Source organism: Ciconia boyciana, chromosome 4, assembly GCF_034638445.1.
Source record: "Ciconia boyciana chromosome 4, ASM3463844v1, whole genome shotgun sequence".
Lineage (NCBI taxonomy): Eukaryota > Metazoa > Chordata > Aves > Ciconiiformes > Ciconiidae > Ciconia > Ciconia boyciana.
Window position 1 is genome coordinate 28861361 of NC_132937.1, and position 21361 is coordinate 28882721.

A 21361-nucleotide genomic window follows, 5' to 3' on the forward strand; every position below is an offset into this window, starting at 1 on the left:
GAACCTCGTGACTCAATGGGAGGGTCTTCCTTACTTTTTTGCATCTCCGGTCTCTGTGTGAATCAGTCTAACTTGATTCTAACTCAATTTTCCTTTGTATGTTTCTTCATGCAGTAATTAATGTGAACCTTGCCATCAAACTTATTGAACCTTGTCAAATCACTGTTAAACTTTGTTAAATTCCATTGAATTTATTGAACCCTGTCAAATTATTATTTTACCTCAATAAAACATATTGCTACTTCTCTCTTTTGAGTGAGGTGCATTCCACTCATCTGCGACATGTAGGAGCAACATGAGTCACCAATTGAAGCTTCTGCATTTTTCCCAATATCCATTGTTAATTTTAGTGCATCTCCCAGTAGCTCTTAAGGGCAGTGATATTGATGCTATTTGTATGTCCTTGTGATTTTGGACTTAATTCTAGTCTTACTAGCTTTTGAATAGATTTATGTCAGTTCATAGAATTTTAGTTATAAGAAGTGTGGGTCCCTGCCAAGAATATTCATATGCTCTAAATGCATTGTAAAGCATCCTTTTCAAGTTGTCTGGAGTCACAGAATAACTTAGACTGAAGAGGACATCTGGAGTTCATCTGTTTTGATCCCCTGCTTAGAGCAGGGCCAACTTAGATCAGGTTGCTCAGGTAGCAGTAGGCTGTGCAGTGAACTAAAAGGTGAATTTCTGAACAGACTGAAATTTCAGGGCTTAAGGCAAACAGAAGTAACACGTTCAAACTCCAGAGATATTTGATGTTTTATCGCATTGGGTTCTGAAACAAGTCACTTCTCTGGTCTTTTTTGTTTAAAAGGAAAAAAAGATTGTTAAGAATATTTTCTTAGTTGTTTATCTCTTGCCTTTACTATTTTAAAATCTAGACATTTCCAACTCCAGCAAAACAATAACAAACATGGAGAACATGGGAACCTCCCACATGGAGAACATAACCAATAAGGGAACATAATTCCCTTAGTTTTCATCTTCAGAAGTCCATTAACCTTCTGCTTTAGACTTTAAGCCTTACACAAAGGGCAGAAAGGAATGTAGGGGCAGCTTCAGTAGCAGCAATATTATGATGTGAGCAAACCATGGTGATGAGTGAGTGTATGAAAAAATGGCTCTCTGTGTGGTTATCTAGACAGATATAGGACTGTATCATGACTCTTTTGAGACGTGAGGTGGAGAACCATATCTCTTCTCTACAAAATATGCTGTCTTCCTTTCTGAATTTTTGTGAGGAGGAGGGAAGCATCTTACACTTTGGTGTGTATTCCAGAAAATATGATAAATACATAAGTTTGTATTTACTTACACTTTATGTGCTGCAGTTTGGCCTGGTCTTTAGAAGCCTTTCATAAGTTTTTATGGAAATTGTACTACAACATGTGAAGTAAAAGTAACTTTAAAAATTTTCTATAGCCCAAAGTGCATAGTTAATCTGTACAGCTGAGTCAGACTTTGCATTGTTTAGAATAGGATTATTTAACTTTAAAAATCACAGTATGTTTAAGAATTGCAATATGCTATTTTTGTTACCTCTAATTGCTGTTCATTGCTAATGGAGCTGCAGAAAAGTGGCTGAGTAAGATCTAAGACAGCAGCAAAAATGGTTAAGAAAACTGTGATGTATATAGGATCAGCTGAGGTGTTGCTTCAGAGAGCTTTTAATTGCTCGACTGCTTTAATTTAATTTCAGTTGATTTTTCCACTGGTTTAATGGAGTGTTAGTTCCAATCTAAGTTATTGTCACAGATGGAGTGAGAGTGCACTTCACTCGCAAAAGAGAAGTAAAAATATACTTTATTGATATAGAATAGGGAGTTAAAGTTCAATGCGACAGTGGTTTAACAAGATTCAATGGCAAGGTACACTTGATCATTTACTGCAGAGAGGACAGGGTCTGACAAAACTGTCAGGGAGACCCTCCCGTTGGGTCAGGAGGTTCGGAAAAGGATCCCCTTGCTTTCTAAACTCCTTCTCAGAGAGGAGTCTAGGTGCGGCTAGATCCAGTCCTAGTCCCAGACTTGGTCAACGGTTTATGTCTAAAGGATTATATATGCACAATCAATCCTTTATATCACTTAGCTAAGATTTCCAAGTTTAGCATGCTATTAGTCACTTACTGAGGATCTGTTGCGGCAAGGAATCTCTCAACCTCGAGGAGTAACCTTGAGAGGCGTCCCTGCTCGAGGGGAGATCCTGGCATGCAGCCCACTGCCAGGCAGGAGAGCTCAATGGGCTCTTGGGCTGCTCACTATTTATGGGGGATAAGATGATTGACCCATAGTCATATCTGCATGCTGACCACAAGTTTTAGTTTCTTCGGTGGGCGCATTGCACAATAGCCCTAGGCTATTGTGTTGTTATCTGTCTCCTGAATCCACTTTGAGCTGATGCAGCCATCATGACCAGATGCATCCATTACAATCACCGCTGGTGGTTATCACCTGAGCAGGGTTGCAGGAGATAAAGGTCGGGGGCAGGGGAAGCACACCGTCATAGTTATTTATTGGAGTGAAGGAGAACTTGAGATCCAAATGAGCCTTAACTATTTTATAGCCATGACTAATCAGCTTTTTAGAAAGCATCCTGTTTTCCTAGTGATTTACTCTTCCTGCTTGAGCAGTATCATGCAAGACTGCTCTTGAGTCATTTCAGTTCATGCAGGTGACAGTAACTCGAACTGTGGAGATGTTCTTTACCAGAAGTCTTCCCCTTTGATCTTAATCTGATGTACCCCATAGGGAGACTGATTACATCCCACTCTTTACTAAGTGGGAGATGAGATCTCAGTTCATTGCCTTCTTGCCCCATTTGGAAAATGGCACAAAGTTCTACCTCCTTTTACTGTCACAGCTTTCAGAAGTCAATCACATAATACCTGTAATTCATCTAATGTTCTGTATAGAAATAATAATATTGAAGTTAGATATTGCTGGGATAGTAAATGAAGGACTTCTTGTGTGCAAAGTGTTACGTAGTCTCAGGAAAATACTAATGCCTGTTTTTTTAAATAGCACAGTGTAACATAGACTTTAAATTATTATTCTTTACAGAGCTCAATATACTTCATTAAAATCACTGAACCTGTTAATAATTGGATGAAAAGATCTTAGGGGGATGGTTCTCTAACCTACTCCATGGATGGTTTTCTGAAGACTTGCTTAGACACTTTGCTGATTTGAACTGGAGAAGTGATATGCTTTGATGCAGACATCCATGATTGCCAACCTAATGGCTGATGCAAAGCAAAACAACCTCTTTCTTCAGTCAGATTTGTGTGTGAAGACTTCATCAACAAGAAACAAAGCAAAGTAGCTGTCAGTGCCAGCAAGAACGTAATTCAAAACTAACAAGCTTTTTTTCTCTTAGTGCAGTCTAGTTGCCCAAATGCTCATCACTGATGCAAACAAATATATTTAGTGTTTTAGGGAAATGCAAAAGGAAATACTTTAATATTTAAGGAAATACTAAGGGAGAAAGGCTTATAGGAATTTGGGCAGAATGGGCATGCTCAGTTTTTGCCTGTACATTGGACTAGGGAAGGGATTTTGTCAAATAAACTGAATCCATTATAACTATCTTGAGTTAAAATCTCCTGAGAAAAATTCTTCAAGGAGCAAACCATCACACCCACACAGTTTGGAACACCTAAATTTTATATTAACCTATGAGCCCTGCAACCCCTGTTTTCAGTACAGTATATGCCTTTAATTTGAAGACCATTTTCTTAGTCTGAAGAGGCCTTTTTCTATATCACTCTTTTGGGAATTTAAACAGTGTTTTGGAGCATGTTTGTGGTTTTTTAAATGCCTCAGGTGATTTGCCTTCCAATTTATCTTCTACAGAATTTGAATGTATTTAAGATAGTGCTCAGTGCAATGCATTTTCCTCTCAATAATATCTAAAGCTTTACTTAACATCATTTTCCTTTTATGTAATTTATTCTTGTGCATTGGTTCTTGAAGCTGTTTGTTTGGTTTGGTGGTGGTTCTTTTTGCCTTTTTTTTTTTTTTGCTTGTTTTTTTTTTCCCCTCTTCAGACAATTATGCTGTCTTCAAAATGTAATCACTGTTTTGAGATTACTTCTATTTTTCTGTATTCTAAGCAGCACTGAATATAAGATATATGTAGAATGTTAATCCTCCTTCCTTAGAAGTATGGACTCTTACTGGCATAATAATTGCATGCCTCATACCCTCTACTGCTGCTTTCTGTCCAGCAGTTAGCCTAGTTAACCTTTTTTGTTTTTCCACAGTTGGTCTGTTTTTCACTTTCATATTCTATCTTGGCGTTTGGGGGGGGTTGCTATTTGTATGTTTATTCGCATATTTCTTTTAATATCTTTTTTTCTGAGGTTGTAAAGTTTCTCCCACCAAGCCTTTCGTTTTACTTATGTTCAGACTATTTGTTTTGATGTGAGGAAAATTCTACTGAGCATTAGTAACTACATTGGAACTATCTTATCTTTCCTTGCCAATAACCCTTAATGAAAAAGATATATAGTAATGGGGTTTTTTTTGTTTTTAAATCAAGATTTTCTACCTATCATTTACTTTCCTCTAGATCTTCTACCTTTCTGTATATGATTTGTATTTTAACATGTTATACTCTTTTCCAGGATAGCAATTATCGGTCTCTTGGTCTCTTCTCCCAGGTAACAAGTGATAGGACGAGAGGAAATGGCCTCAAGTTGCACCAGGGGAGGTTTAGACTGGATATTAGGAAATTTTACTTCACTGAAAGGGTTGTGAAGCATTGGAACAGGCTGCCCAGGGAAGTGGTTGAGTCGCCATCCCTGGAGGTATTTAGAAGACGTGTAGATGTGGTGCTTAGGGACATGGTGTAGTGGTGGGCTTGGCAGTGTTAGGTTAACGGTTGGACTTGATGATCTTAAAGGTCTTTTCCAACCTATACAATTCTGTGATTCTGTGATTACATTCAGAGTAGATTGCTGGTATCCTCATGTGTTAGTAGAAATGATGTAATTGTATGTAATGTGTTTTCTAGCTAATTATGTAAGAACACTTGATTTACAAATAACTATTTCAAATATCTATACACTTAGCAAAAAAAATAAACCAGATATAAGAAAACAAATGTAATTTTCTTTAGAGATGTTAAGAGCAAGTAGTTTAAATTTTGAGGGTCTTTTGAAAATCTGTGGAGGAGGTATAGATAAAAATCTTTTTAGAAAGGAAAAAATGTCTTGTAAAACTTTTAGGTCCCAGGTGAAACTTACTGGTTTGAATTAAAGCATTCAGAATCTTTGAAGTTAAAGACTGGAGATAGCAAGGTATTTATCTGGATTTTGAATTGCGCAGTATAATTCAGTGGGAATTCACAACGGAAAAAAGTCTAGAGCAGAATCTTGCAATTTCTATTATCTGGTATCTATCATTCTGGTATCTTCCCATTTATGTGACTGGATGCTCTTTCTTGTGCTTTGAGTTGATAGCTACTGTTGATAGTTGATAAATGCAATATGTCTACATTTATAATGTTGGATTATTTTTCCTGTGTTGTATTTTGTCATTCCTTCTCTCTGCTAATGTGACATGCAAAATATGGCTGCTATAATCTTTGAATATTGAGAATAGTGGAATTTCGAGTTGGTCGTTTTGATGAGCTGATCTGCAAATACTTATTGTAACTTTGTGGAATTTTCAGGTTTTGAAAGAAGTAACAATGTACTTAAATATTTTTTGTGCAAAATTCCACAGGGTATTTTTTCCATCACTTTGGACAGGCCTTTAGAAGGAAATATCTGACATAGATACAGAATTCATATGCAAATGCAATATAACTTTATGTACAGGAACTGCTGCCCTGATTCAAAAAATAATTGAGGAAATGTTGTGTTTTCACGCTGGCTTGCTTTGTACATTAGTTGTTTCTCCAACTCTGCTTTTTATTCTCTGTGGGGACTCTTCCTGTAATGCAAAAACTGAAACAAGGAAGAGCTCTCCTAATCAGTTGTGTGGACTGAAGACATTCTTTTCTCCTTTTGATAACCTTGAGGAAGAGAGGGGTTGGACATCTGAGTGGCTCAAGCAAATAATTTCTAAATCTGAGTTCTGCTTGGATGTTACGTGTCAATACTAAATTGGTAAAATTTGTAGTATGTTAATTAATAGCTTATTTCTAGGAAGTTTGTTGCTACTTTTAAATTTTTCCCCTTTTGAAGAGTGCCTTTTTGTATTGTTAGCCTGACCAGTGGTTTAATCTGGGAAAACACAAAAATTCCTCAGTCTGGAAAGCTTGTGAGAATTGCATTTCAATAAAAACAGACTTCTTGCGCCGTAAGAGGTTCCGTTGTCAAGGGGTTGTATAGACATATTGGTGGGTAACTCTTTCAATCTGAATGCATCTGTTGGCCAGTTCCTCAGCCAGAAGTGATCATATGTCATAACTTGTTAGCATTTGCTGCTGTTTTCCTCTCATGAACATGCTGCACAGCTGACTTGAAAGCAGTCGTGCCAAATCTGGCATGACATTATAACTGTTATATTCTGTTCCTTGCTTTTATTCTCCTTGCCCAGTCTGTGTCTTTCCATCTCCACTCTTCTCCCTGACTGCCATTTAGGAGTTCTGGTTCCTTAGCCCAGTTAATACTCATTCATAGTCAATTATTCTCTGTCTCCTTTTCTAATTTAGTTTTCCTCAAATCTCGCATATAGTGGCCAGCAGCAGGATTGTTGCTTAGTAATTCAGAGAGTCTACTCTCCATGCAAACAAGCGTGCTTATGTGTCATTCCAATTTTGAGTTGGTTTGCTTTTTAATTCATTCAGACTGGACAATGGGACTAGTTCCCATTCATTGTTGATTTGAATCTGTTTTCCCCCCTCCAAAAATAGTAATTATAATTCAGCTGTAATTACCTAAATGGTGGTAATTTTTCCTATCTTAAAAGGGCTACCAAGTTTATTTGGAAATACAGAAAAATATAGTTTCATAGTTGCTTCAACCCATTTGCTGCATATGACATAAAAATGAAGTTGTGATGTTTTTGTTTGTTTCTTACTCTGGTAAAATGTTTTATCTGTTAAAGTTTCTGTTTGTTATAAATTATTAAGTTGTGTCAATTTTTTTGGCAGTTCCTTCCATAGTTATGATTTTACTTATGTTGGATGTGACTTTTCTTGTATTCTGGTTTAAATTATTTTAACTCTGTTCAGATGCTGGGAGTAGGTAGCATATTTAGAAGTTTTTCTGCCAAACAAGTATGGAAAGTTTCTCTGGATTTCTCGGTCTGTTTGTCTGTACAAATTTTTTCAGTATCTGGCAGGTGTTTCAACCTTCATTGCGTCCCATGAGCTCAACAGAAGAAGGCTATAACTTCTGCTGAAAGAGGGCAAAGAGAATACAGTAATGAAAGTTTTCTGGCTGACATACTCTTGTACCACCATATGCACGAAGTGCATCTTAACAGAACTTTTCAGCTATTTTTATCTATCTATTCTCTTTACATATTCTGCTTTAGGTCATTTTTCACCATATTATAATAAGCATCTTAATTTCATTCCTGTGTAGGTAAGGTTGTTTTAGGTTATAAAAAAGATGACAAAAATCTTGCTTTAAGATCAGTTACTTTTTTAATAAAGAGGCTTAATTTAACACTTTTTAAAATCTGTTTTCTATCACTGATGAGTTAGAATTCTGTGCTCTGCAGATAAATTCCATTGCAGCAGTATTTGTATGATGATTTTAAAGTATGTTGTAGCTTTCCAAGGTAGCCTTTTTGGGCAACCTTATATCACAAAGGTAGGCATTATAATATATTACCAAGATAAGCATTATAATATAGTTACTAGATGTACAACATTAAGCCTGATCTGTACTTTTAGCAGTAATGTATTCTGTTGCTTTTTTTGTATTGTAAGTGTGATAAGAATAGACTTAATTATTAAGAATAGACTTAATAGATTGATACTATATTTAAACACCAATAACATACACTATTGTGCAAGCGAGTTTTGCGGTCCAGTAGAAACAGGAGATGGAATAGGCAGAGAAGCTTAGTGGAATTTGAAAGGTTAGGTTTTTAATGTTTGAATTGGTTCACTCCTTGAATTTCAGCAGACTGTATTACAACAGTATTAGAATGGGCAGTGGCTTGCTGAATCAGGACTTAGAGAAATTTTCCATGCTTGCAGGCTGGGAAATGCAGCTACATAAATACCTTTAATAATTTGTGTAATACAGCAGCATTGTCAAGAATTAATTTTATCAGAAATTTTGACTTAGTAATAACATCATAAGAACACTAGAAAAAGGGGGGGGGGGGAGAGAATAACCATTTGTGGGGAAAAAAAACCCCAAAACCCTAGACCCCAATAATTAAATTAGTTGTTTATTTAAATATGGGTCATTTAACTTCTCAGCAGTCAGGAAAATATCCGCATTACCTTTCCAAAAGAACATTCCCATCCTTTTCTAAGTTGCTTTCAATTGCTCTTGGCAAATACAGGAACTTTACAAAATCTGTTTTGCAGATGTGGAATCCACCATTTAAGAAGTTAAATTTAAACTTGTGGATGTGGAACCTTTTTCATGGAAGTTTTCTTTGAAAATAAATTTATGAAAGAGAAATTAAAAATATTTATTTGGCTGTGAGTATCATTCAGTATATTAAGAAAGAAAGATATTATATGTTGGAGGGATAGTTTAAAACAATCCCTATATGTTGTTTTTGCTAAAGAAAAAACTTTAATTGAACATAGTTTGTTTCTGAGGGGGAAAACCCACAGAAACTCATTCAGGAAATGTTTTCCTTTTGTTTTCAGTGAAGTTCAAAAATATCTTGGTTATACCCAACAACAGATAAATATTAGTGTTATACTTCTGCTAAATGCTGCAACATAGAGCCTAAACCAACATTATTCTTTCATCCCACACTTATTTTAGGCCTAGGGAGATACTCTTAGTAAGAAGCTTTTTAGACCAAAGGCATCTTCTGGAACTGATTTGATTGATCCAACAGTAAAAAATTTTATTTGTTTCAACACAAACAACATTAGATTGGACCCAGAGTAGGTTAGGAGGTGAAAATGGGACTTCTATAATGTAATCTCAGTTATTTTTTTGTTATGTCGGAGGAGGAGGAAGAGGCATAAATGGTCCAGAATATTCTTTAAAAAGCAAAGACATAATTCCAAATTGTGCTGAGTTGACTGTGATATGGTATGGTGACTGAGGGTCAGTAGCAGAAGAGAAGAAAAAATACAGAAGCAGCCTTAGTTAGCATTTGTTTGCCATATTGCCAGTTTAAAGACATATTCCTTGAAGGTAAATTATTTGGGTTTCTGTGCTTCCTTTCTCGTTTATCCCCTTTCCTGGCTAGAATGTGAGGAGTTAAATTTTGAGAAGGATTAGGTGTTGTGAGGGAAAGGGACTGGAAAAAGGCTTCAAGTAAGTTTCACGTGTAAACAGTAGACAGGGGGAAAACATCAAAGTGCCTGCTGAAAGAAGAGACAGGATGTTGAGATGGTTATTGACAGAGCATGGAGAATAAAAGGGGAATGTCGGAACAAATTAGTCTACATCATACTCAGACTGCGTGATGAAGGCCCTTAGATGGGGTAGTGAAAGTATCTCTCTGAGGTCCTTCAGTGATCCCTATGTTTCTAGTCCATCACTGGTCTGAAAGAAAATAGAAAACATATATAGTTTATAGATGACTCCTAATGTTTTGGTTGGTGGTGATCCAGTCAGAAACTGTGGGCAGATTGATTCATGTGGTAAGCTGAAATTTTGTCCATTGTATTATGAGATATGTTTGCAATATGATGTCCATTTTTTTAATAAAAAATGGAAATGTTTCCATAAAGAATAAAAATACTTAAAAGATCTGACTTGAAAGAAGAGATTAAAGAGCTCAGTCTTAGCTCAAGAGTTAAGGGCTCTCTGGGAATGACTGATCAGTTTGTAAATAATATCTAGATGATTTCTTATAAAATGTTTATTTTATTTTAGTAGAAAAGTTTTATAGTTAGGTCCAATATCAGCAAGGCAACAATAAACACACATTCAGTGTGGGGACATTAAGGAAACACATATTATAGGCTATGTGGACATTTTTAACAGGGCATGTAACTCACATGAGGGAGTGTGGCCAACTGTCTGCAGCAGAAGCAACAGCTCAGGAAACCTGGATTTTTCTTCTGACCTGCTGATATTACAGTTGATTTAGGGATCGCGTTTTTTTGATGTGTTATGTTACGTAAGAGAACTATACAAGTGTTACTTCTTTTTTTACACTTGAAAGGTAAAATGAATAAGAAGGTTTGGATATGCTCTATAGTGTTGTGAAGCAATTGAGGTTTTGACAGGACATTGAGCCCTAAAGAGAGGAGACTGAAGGCTTTAAAAAGTCTTTTTGTGCCAGCAGAAATGAAGAATTAGGATGGTGAAGGATTCTCAGAGGTTGTTTTTGGAATTGCAATTGAGATGCTTGTGAGGCATCTTAGATAAAAAGGCAAGTATAGAGAGGCAGACTTTAAACTTCCCTGCGCATAACCATGTTATTAGGTACACCATCTGAGAAGTGGGTATGCCAAGGCAGTCCTGGGAAACTTGTGCTATAAGAGAGGAAGTAGCTTTCCAGCAGGAGATGGTCATCACAAGAGGAGGAAGAAAAGAGGAGGTACAGGATATTCAAATGAGATTCTGGAACGATTGAATATTATGAGGGAAAAGGACTGGAAAAAGACTCAAGTTTTGAGTAAATATCAGAATGGGAGAAAGTGTCAAGGTGCCTATTGAAAGGTAGGAGATTGACATGGTTATTGACAATGCATGGAGAGGAAAAGGGGAATCTCAGAATCACATAATGGTTGAGGATCAAAAGGACCTCTGAAGATCCTCTAATCCAACCCTCCTGTTCAAAACTAGTCCAACCATCCTGTTCAAAGAAGGATTGCCTAGGCACCTAGCCCACAGCCATGTCCAGTCAGGTTTTTAATATCTCCAAGAATGGCGACTCCATAACCCTGCTGGGCAACCTGTTCCATATAGCAGAATGGGTTTATTTAGGTGACCCTAGAAAATGCATCATAATCTAATGTTTCATTTAACATGAAAAAAACCCCAACCATCAGAACACTTGAATGTCTTATGCTAGAGCTCCAAATAGAGCAATTAAATGATGCCTTACAGATATGAGATTTGAAGACCTTTTTTAAAAGGGACTAATTTTGGCTTTATTAGGGACAACTGGAGATTCATTCTGTTTCAGTTTCTGATTTTTCATTACTCTCATTAAACACGCAATTGAATATAACTTCCATGAGCTATTTCCAGCTCATTTTCTTGTCTGTTTTTTCCTAGAGTTATATATGTCAGTTCTGTAGCCTGTCTGGTCTTGTAGCTCTGATGGAAGTTGCTAATGTTGTGCTACAGTGTCTTGTCTTGTTCTGGAAAAATGGCAGCTTTGTTAAAGTGGTATTTGATTTGAATTATGTGCTGTTGGATCATAGGCAATGTTTGTATAGTCTAAACAAATGAGGTTGTCCTGAGAACTTAGTGATTTATTTCTAAATTAATGATCTTCCTTCCTTTGCTAAATCCTGAAACTCTTCTCTGCATTAGATGCCAGAAGAGTTTTGAATTTTTATCTGGAAAGAACTCAACATATTAAATGGACAGAAAACATTTGTATCTAAGACAGTTTAAAGAGTCCACCTGTATCTCAGTGTTTTAGTTCTCTCTCATTTGGATGTTTTTGTGTATCTAAGAAACATTGAAGATCCAGGCAGATATTCTTTTCCCATTAAATAGAAAAAGGGTGTATTTATTTTGCTAATCATGTGTGAAAAACTGAACTTGAAAAAACAATGTTACATAAATGAGTCTTTGTAAAATATTTGAAGAACACTTTTACAACAGAACTCTAAGACCTTCAGTATTAGTGAGAGAACTACAATAATACTGCAATTAATTGTTTAAAATGCCTTATTTTAAAATAAAGAAAAGCCTGAAGAATAACCAGACAGTCTGCAATACTGCAGTTAAATGTTTGTCAGTTGTTGCCATGTCAGAACAATTAAGACAATCTCTGTTTAGTTAATGAATTTGTATAAGCATTAATGCCTGTTTCCTGAAGTCTTCATTCTTGTAAAGGACTGAATACTTTAATCTTCCTGATTTCCATTGACAGTGGAGACTATGTAGGACCTTTGTATTAAGCTTTGGTCATTTGTCCAGTTGTAAATAATTTTATGTATTTACATGAGAGCTTGGGAAGAACTGATTTTTTTTTTTAACACCTTCACATGCATGTTAGTGAATATGATGTTTCTTGCTTGAAAAGTAACTTTAGTTTCATGACTGCCATACCATATCTTAAATGCTATTTTGTCATTACAACTTTATTTGAACAATATTATATGCCATTTATGCTGAAAAAAGTGTTTGGTTATATCATAAGAATAATTTTTTCGTATGTAGTAACTTTATCTAAAACAACTCTTTATTTAAATATTTTTCCAGAACTGTGAGGACATGGGATGTTAGCAATGAAAAAAAGCACGAGAGTGTATTTAAACCACAATCAGTTCAAGGTAAACGGGTGATTACTACAACTTGCACATACAGCAGAGATGGTAAAGTTATTGCAGCTGGCTGTCAATATGGCTCTTGTTGGTTCTTATGTAATTAAAAAGGTATACTTCCATATTTTATTTGAGATATTGAATACATTCAGCAGTAACTCATAAAATTTCATACTGAAATCAGTTATTCATCCAGACACCAGGCAGAGGAGAATAGCATCCAAGTGGGTGAGGATAAGGGTAATGCTGCACATTAAATGGCAAATGTCATTACATTGTCCAAACTGTAAAGTTTAACACTAAGGAAAATTTGAACAATTTATGGAAATGGAATGTGGTTAGAAAGAGTCAGAATCAAAACTATTTTAAAGTCTTTAAATATGTGTAAAATTATGAAATATACTCTGTAACTTCTTCTGCTCATATTGAACTTGAAATTGAATTTCCAGGAGTTATGAATCTAAGTGATGAAAAACGCATACAGTTCTTACAACTACTTTATCATTTGAAGTTTAGAGCAATCAATGGTCGCTGTTGCTTTGTGTAGTAGTTTACAAACCAGTCCAATTCAAAGGGTTTAATTTTGCAATATGGAGTACAAATTTACCAGGCAAAGCTTTACTACTTTTTAAATTAATCATGAAATATCTCTTCTATGCTCATCTTACACAAAGAATTGATGCCCAGTCCCTTTGACTTCAATGGGATGAGTATTTATGGCATGCATAGGAGGAGAAAAAGAGATTAGAGTCAATTTTTTTGGAAGCCAAAATAAGAATATGGAGGAAGTGGGGGGAATCCATTGAATCAAACTGACATCATAAAATTTTTAAAGCTGTACAATTCCAATAGGATGGCTTTGGGGAAATAATACTGAACTGATAGAAGTTACATTAGTCTGTTCAACTTCATCTTTCAAAACATTTGATTTTAAAACGGAAAACAGGCAATTTAGGGAACTTTTCACAAAGATTGAATAAAATTTGATTGCTGGAGGCAAGAGGAAATGTATAGATGTAAAAGGGAAAGAAAGCCCGTTGATCATATTCAAAGTACAGCCTGTATTTTGGGATTGTCATCTATTTTTATTTCTGTTTTTATTTTCACTCTAAACCCAGTAAAACTTCCTAATGGCATGAAGCTTGAAAATTCATCCTAACTGTAAAATTGTTCTATGTCCTGGTTTCGGCTGGGATAGAGTTAATTTTCTTCCTAGTAGCTGGTATAGTGCTGTGTTTTGGATTTAGGATGAGAATAATGTTGATAACACACTGATTGTTGATGGGCAGTGCTGTCGTGGTTTAGCCCCAGCTGGCAACTAAGCACCACGCAGCCGCTCACTCACTCCCCCCACAATAGGATGAGGGAGAGAATCAGAAGAGCAAAAGTGAGAAAACTCGTGGGTTGAGATAAGAACAGTTTAATAGGAAGAGCAAAAGCCACACACACAAGCAAAGCAAAGCAAGGCATTCCTTCACTCCTTCCCATGGGCAGGCAGGGGTTCAGCCATCTCCAGGACAGCAGGGCTCCAGCACACGTAATGGTTACTTGGGAAGACAAACGCCATCACTCCGAATGTCCCCCCCTTCCTTCTTCTTCCCCAGCTTTATATACTGAGCATGACATCATGTGGTATGGAATAGCCCTTTGGCCAGTTTGGATCAACTGTCCTGGCTGTGCCCCTTCCCAGCTTCTTCTGCACCCGGCAGAGCACGGTAAGCTGAAAAGTCCTTGACCAGTGCAGCAACAACTAAAACATCTCTGTATTATCAACACCGTTTTCAGCACAAATCCAAAACATAGCCCCATACCAGCCACTATAAAGACAATTAACTCTATCTCAGCTGAAACCAGGACAAGTGCTTACACTAAGTCAAGGACTTTTCATCTTCTCATAGTGCCCTGCCAGCGAGGAGGCTGGGGGTGCACAAGAAGCTGGGAGGGGACACAGCCGGGACAGCTGGCCCAAAATGGCCAAAGGGCTATTCCATACCATATGGCGTCATGCTGAACAAAAACTGGGGGGAGTGGGCCAAGGGGGCAGGGTCGCTGCTTGGGAACTGGCTGGGCATCGGCCAGCGGGTGGTGAGCAATTGCAATGTGCATCACTTGTTTTGTATATTCTTTTATCATTATAAGTATTTTCCCTTCCTTTTCTGTCCTATTACGTTGTCTTTATCTCAACCCACGAGATTTACCTTTTTTCTCGATTCTCTCACAATGGGGACAGTCACAATGGGGTGCTTTTGCCATTCATTCCCAGTTAGGGTCCCTTCGGCCTCCAATACAGTCAGCTGTTGGGATCCCCCTGTCACTCCAGAAATACAGATGGGTTCTGCCCCTGTATAGCTTGATGGCATTAGGGTGCACTGTGCACCGGTGTCCACTAGAGCCTTCTACTCCTGTGGGTCTGATGTGCCAGGCCATCGAATCCACACAGTCCAGTAAACCCGCTTGTCCCTTTCCTCCACCTGGCTGGAGGCAGGGCCCCCCTAATTCTGGTCATAGTATTCATTACCCATTTCTTGTATATACGAGTCAGAAGTCCCTTCATTAAAATCAGGAGTAAGATCAGCCCTTTTACTCTGTCTGGGGAACTGCCCACTGGAAACCGGAGCAGCAATTTTCCTGGAAGAACCCCCTTTGGTGATTGTTTTTCCTTGCAACTCACGTACCCGTGTCTCTAGGGTCGAGGTAGGTTTTCCATCCCATTTCCTCATGTCCTCTCCGTGGTCACGCAGGTAAAACCACAGGGTGCCCCGTGGTGTGCACCCTCTATATCCTCTCTCGAGCAGAAGAATGCTGACTCCTAATAGCTGAGACGCTGGTCCATACAGGTGGGGAGTAGGACATATCTTCTTCGAGTCGCTGGACCTTCCGGGACAGTTTCTCCACAGCTGAGACAAGGGAGGAAGAGACTTTCTTCATATTCCCGGAGGTTACTAGCAGCTTCATTCACTGTTGGACCGTCTCCGTCTTTCCAGGTCAGTATTGCCAATGAGTTGGCACACGACGGTGGTGCGTTTCGTACCAACTTCCGCCACATAGGTCTTGTGCACTGGACTTCATCTGGATCTGTGGGTGACCGCACATCGTCCAGGTCACCATAAATCACCTCCAGCACAGCTAATTCCCTCAGGTACTGGATACCTCTCTCCATGGTGGTCCATTTCCCGGGGCGATATACAACATCTTCCTTGAAGGGATATCTTTCCTTCACACCTGACAGGAGTCGCCTCCAGAGGCTGAGGGCTGGTGCCCCTTTTCCAATTGCTTTGTCAATGCCCCCTTCCCTAGAAAGGGATCCCAGCTGTTTGGCTTCCTTACCCTCTAATTCCAGGCTACTGTCCCCACTATCCCAGCACTGGAGCAGCCAGGTGACAATGTGCTTGCCTGGGCGACGGCTGAAATCTTTTTGCATATCTCGCAGCTCACTCAGGGATAGGGATCGGGTGGTTTCTGTCTCATTTACGAGTTCTTCCTCTTCCTCTCCCTGTGATGGCCCTGCTTTTTCATCTTCCCTTTCTAAACGAGCTGACTTTCGCTTCCAGGATTTCTTCTTGTGTATAGGGGCGACTGATACTGACACGGGTTCGTTCCCTGTTTGAACCGCAATGCTTGTAACAGAGTTGTCCGGAGCAGCTGCGGCTGCAGTGCCTGTTGCAGGCGGGGCTGGAGCAGCCGCAGTGCCTGTCATTTTGTCACCACATCCTTGAGGGTTCTGAATAGTGTTGAACAGGGCTCGGTAGGCATGGGCCAGGCCCCAGCACATTGCAGTGATTTGTGTCTCCCTAGAATTGTCAGGGTGACAACATACTTTTTCCAAATAGTCTACTAATTTTTCAGGATTCTGCACTTGTTCAGGGGTGAAGTTCCAAAACACTGGAGGTGCCCAATAACTTAGGCATTTGCCCATGCTACCCCACACACCCTTCCACTCATAACTATCCGGCCTTGGGGCAGATCTCTGGATGATATTCTTAAATTGCTTACTAATCTTGGACAAAATCGAAACATCATTCCCAAGCAATACCAATAGATGTATCTTAACTACCCAAGGATGTTCAAGATACTGAAAAGTTATTGTAATGAAGGAGGAACATCATAGAAGAAAGTAGGGAAGGTACAATTCTGCATTTCCTCCATAAAAAACCTCTCAGAGGAAGAAGTATAAGTGTGAATTGTCTCCATAAGGTGGTACCCGACATACAATAACGGTTTCAGTACAGCACTTAGATACCAAAATAAACCCAAGGTCACTGTTTTAATAACAAATCTCACAGGCAAAACATCACCAATTAAAGCAGAGCACAGCAAACTGCAAAAACCAACACCGATCTTTAACATGTACAGCAAAAAAATGAGCATGGTGCAGATCAGGTAAACCAATGCTAGGAACAGATGGATCAATATTGCATCCCAGAACTACTAACAGATCTAAATTCCTTAATATGCTCTGGTTAATCTGTCATTATCTCAAACCCTTCGTGCCCCAAGTTGGGCACCAAAAAGGACTGTCATGGTTTAGCCCCAGCCAGCAGCTAAGCACCACGCAGCTGCTTGCTCACTCCCCCCCGGTGGGATGGGGGAGAGAATCGGAAGAGCAAAAGTAAGAAAACTCGTGGGTTGAGATAAGAACAGTTTAATAATTGGAACAAAATAATAATAATAATAATGAATTGTAATGAGAAGGAAAACAACAAGAGAGAGAGAGGAACAAAACCCAAGGGAGGGAAAAAGAAAAAAAAAATTTTAAAAAAAAAAGATACAACTGCTCACCACCCGCCGACTGACGCCCAGCCAGTCCCCGAGCAGCGATCGCTGCCTCCCGGCCAACTCCCCCCCCAGTTTATATACTGAGCATGAGGCCATATGGTATGGAATAGCCCTTTGGTCAGTTTGGATCAACTATCTTGGCTGTGCCCCCTCCCAGCTTCTTGTGCGCCCAGCAGAGCATGGGAAGCCGAAAAGTCCTTGACCAGTGTAAACACCACTTAGCAACAGCCAAAACATCAGTGTGTTATCAACGTTATTCTCATACTAAATCCAAATCACAGCCCTATACCAGCTACTAGGAAGAAAATGAACTCTATCCCAGCCGAAACCAGGACATATGGAGGATGATGGCTAAAACATAAATATGGGAAGGCCTGGCAGATTGATTATATCACACTCCCACAACCCCACCAAGGCAAGCGCCATGTGCTTACAATGGTGGAAGCAACCACCAGATGGCTGGAAACGTATCCTGTGCCCCATGCCACCGCCCGGAACACTGTCCTGGGCCTTGAAAAGCAAGTCCTATGGCGACATGGCACCCCAGAGAGAATTGAGTCAGACAACGGGACTCATTTCCGAAACAACCTCATAGACACCTGGGCCAAAGAGCACGGCATTGAGTGGGTATATCACATCCCCTACCATGCACCAGCCTCTGGGAAAATCGAACGATACAATGGACTGTTAAAGACTACACTGGGAGCAATGGGTGCTGGGACATTCAAACATTGGGATACACATTTAGCAAAGGCCACCTGGTTAGTCACCACTAGGGGATCTGCCAATCGAGCTGGCCCTGCCCAATCCAAACTTTTATGTACTGTAGAAGGGGATAAGGTCCCTGTAGTGCACATAAAAAACATGCTGGGGAAGACAGTCTGGGTTACTCCTGCCTCAGGCAAAGGCAAGCCCATTCGTGGGACTGCTTTTGCTCAAGGACCTGGGTGCACTTGGTTGGTGATGCGGAAGGATGGGGAAGTCTGCTGTGTACCTCAAGGGGATTTGATTTTGGGTGAGAATAGTTCATGATTTGAATTGTACGATGTTAATTGCTATATAATACTGTGTGTCATCGCTACTATGGTTGCTATATGCCATATGAATGGTATCACAGTAAGAATCACCCAAATTAATGAAGAATGAGTTTTGGTGAAAACCGAGGAAATTGCAGCGATGACAGAATCACTCAAGCGCAGCAGTGATGGAACCAGAACTGGCTTCAGCATGCATCAATCCAACACCACACACCATCTCTCCTGCCCTGAAGGACTGTTATGACAGATGGAGCCCAAAGCCATGGACTAAATGAACTCAATGGACATTTTAGAGGGATGGCCCATAGACCAAGGGAATGATATCTGTGTGTGTATATCAAAAGACAGGAAAGATGGTGGTCATTAATTGAGATGTATTGGAAAGTGTGGGACCTGGGCATGACGTAGATGGTATAGAATAAGGGGTGGATACTGTCCTGGTTTTGGCTGGGATAGAGTTAATTTTCTTCCTAGTAGCTGGTATAGGGCTGTGTTTTGGATTTAGGATGAGAATAATGTTGATAACACACTGATGTTTTAGTTGTTGCTGGGCAGCGCTTACACTAAGTCAAGGACTTTTCAGCTTCTCATAGTGCCCTGCCAGCGAGGAGGCTGGGGGTGCACAAGAAGCTGGGAGGGGACACAGCCGGGACAGCTGGCCCAAAATGGCCAAAGGGCTATTCCATACCATATGGCGTCATGCTGAACAAAAACTGGGGGGAGTTGGCTAAGGGGGCAGGGTCGCTGCTTGGGAACTGGCTGGGCATCGGCCAGCGGGTGGTGAGCAATTGCATTGTGCATCACTTGTTTTGTATATTCTTTTATCATTATTAGTATTTCCCCTTCCTTTTCTGTCCTATTACGTTGTCTTTATCTCCACCCGTGAGTTTTACCTTTTCTCCAGTTCTCTCCCCCATCTCACTGTGGCGGAGTGAGTGAATGGCTGTGTGATGTTTAGCTGCCTGCTGCATTAAACCATGATACCTCTGTATATAAGGATTTTTTTTTTTGTTATATTTATAGAATAAAAAAATTCTGTAACAAATTTAAAGAGTAAATTTACAGAAGAAAATTTTCTCTAAAATAACAAAGCTAGCTGAAGAAGACTCTTCTATTTCTGTTTCACTATTTTTCATTATTTTATCATTGTATTTCCTTAATATTATTCGTGTTACATTAATAACACAATATTATTAAGGTTAATCGTGTTGCTATAATGCCTACTCTTTTCTTCTCAAATTGTCATGTTTGAATCATTTCTTTAAGCTCTACTGTTATTTTTCTAAATAGTAAACCAAAGAAAGATATATAATCCTCGTGGGGTAAGCGTTTTTCCTTTAACCATACATGAATCCAAAGTAAACTCCTTTATGCTATTTTCATTGGGGTGTGAGAGACTTCAAGATTTAGAATTGCCTTTCATCACTATATTAGATAGTGCAAACATTTAGATAGTTCTTAACTATAAACTGTTTATTACGTAAGAGAGAAATGCACTTAGAAATACAGCAGGGCACATTTTATCTTAGCATATGGTTGTCAGATTCTTTACTGCAGCTAGTTTCAGGGTACACATAGTGATATACTCGCTAAACCGGACATATACAAAAAGGAGTAATATATGAATCTGTTAATATTTGCTGCTGGCAAGCTTGTGTGTGATTTCCAGTTTCTGGAGCAGAGGTCTGGCACATACACACATGGAATGAAAGGGTAGGATATTATGGATATGGAAAACTTACCTTAAGTTTGAAAGGGGAATATAGTATATTTGGATATCTTTCATCTTGTATTTACACAAGAAATTTCCAGATGTAGCCAGACTGCCCTCTTCAAAGTATGACACATGTTACATACTTGGGGGAAATTGGAAGATTTGTCTGATGTTTAGCTGTAGTAGTGATATTCAGCAAATTTAAGAATAGTCATTGTAAATTGTTTCTATTAAATATTGACATTTCACTGGAATAATTTTAATGCTGTGAATATATCAATATAAACCCAAAATTCTATAGAAACAAAAATAAAACAAAATATCCAAATAGACAAGTGAATATTCCGTGGCCAAAGTAACAAATAAAATCTAGCTCGTGTGAAAAGAGCATGATCCTGGAATGCTGTGAACCATCAGATGCCAAATACACGCTATGATCTCTGCCTAGTAGAAACTGCAACTCAATAGGCATAAGCACACTAATTAAGCTTTTTAGTAGACTGACATCAGACATACATTTCAAGAATTTATTACCAAGGTCTATGTCTTTTGCATGTCAGCATATGCAAAAAGCATCCTGTAACTGCAAAGATCCAACAATCTCATCTTCCCAAAGCATGGGTATATATCCCCTCAAAGGACTTTCCAATTAATGGAGAAAATATTTACAGCAAGTCTCAGATCTTACTACTAGTTTTCACTACTCTGTCTTGGCAGCATCAGCTGTAAAATCCATCAAAAACAGCAAAATAAAGTTTACAAAAAATTTTCCAAATAAGGTGTGGGCTTGGATTCCCATTCCAAAATTAAAGAGTCACCCTATTTAAGCCCCCCAAAAATGTATCTTACATGATCTTTCTGTATTATCTAAATCTGTGTCCTTACTTGTACAGTATTTCTTCAAAATGACTCCGTTACTTGTAAAACTTCACCTCTGAAAACTCTTCCTTAAAACTTCCCTACAGTCACAGTGCATTACAAAACTAAAGCTTACAAAACCCCTTTCAAAGCAATCACTAAATGCAGAAATGTATTTATCTTACATCTATAAATCATGCAATTATTTGGAAAATACTTTTAACATGAGTATTAGTAATTAAAAATGTACAGAGCTTAGATCTGCTTAACTTCAGAGCATACTGTGACATCCCACTCTTCTTCCCTTTTTTAGTTTGAGGATAGGGTGACTTAAGAGCGTGTGGAAAACTGGTTATTGAGATTACCACCTGATCACACCACTTTTGGGGATATTCATGTGGGCAGTCTATTAGTACAGTGTGGG

General features: G+C 38.7%; 1 protein-coding gene across 1 annotated transcript in view; it reads left to right on the forward strand.

Moving 5' to 3' along the window:
• WDR70 (WD repeat domain 70) overlaps positions 1-21361 on the forward strand; it is a 161688-nt gene that overhangs the window by 79030 nt on the left and 61297 nt on the right. Inside the window, 3 exon segments of the mRNA XM_072860900.1 lie at positions 4951-4973; positions 12429-12643; positions 15998-16013. Of these exon segments, the coding sequence (XP_072717001.1) occupies positions 4951-4973; positions 12429-12643; positions 15998-16013 (254 nt within the window).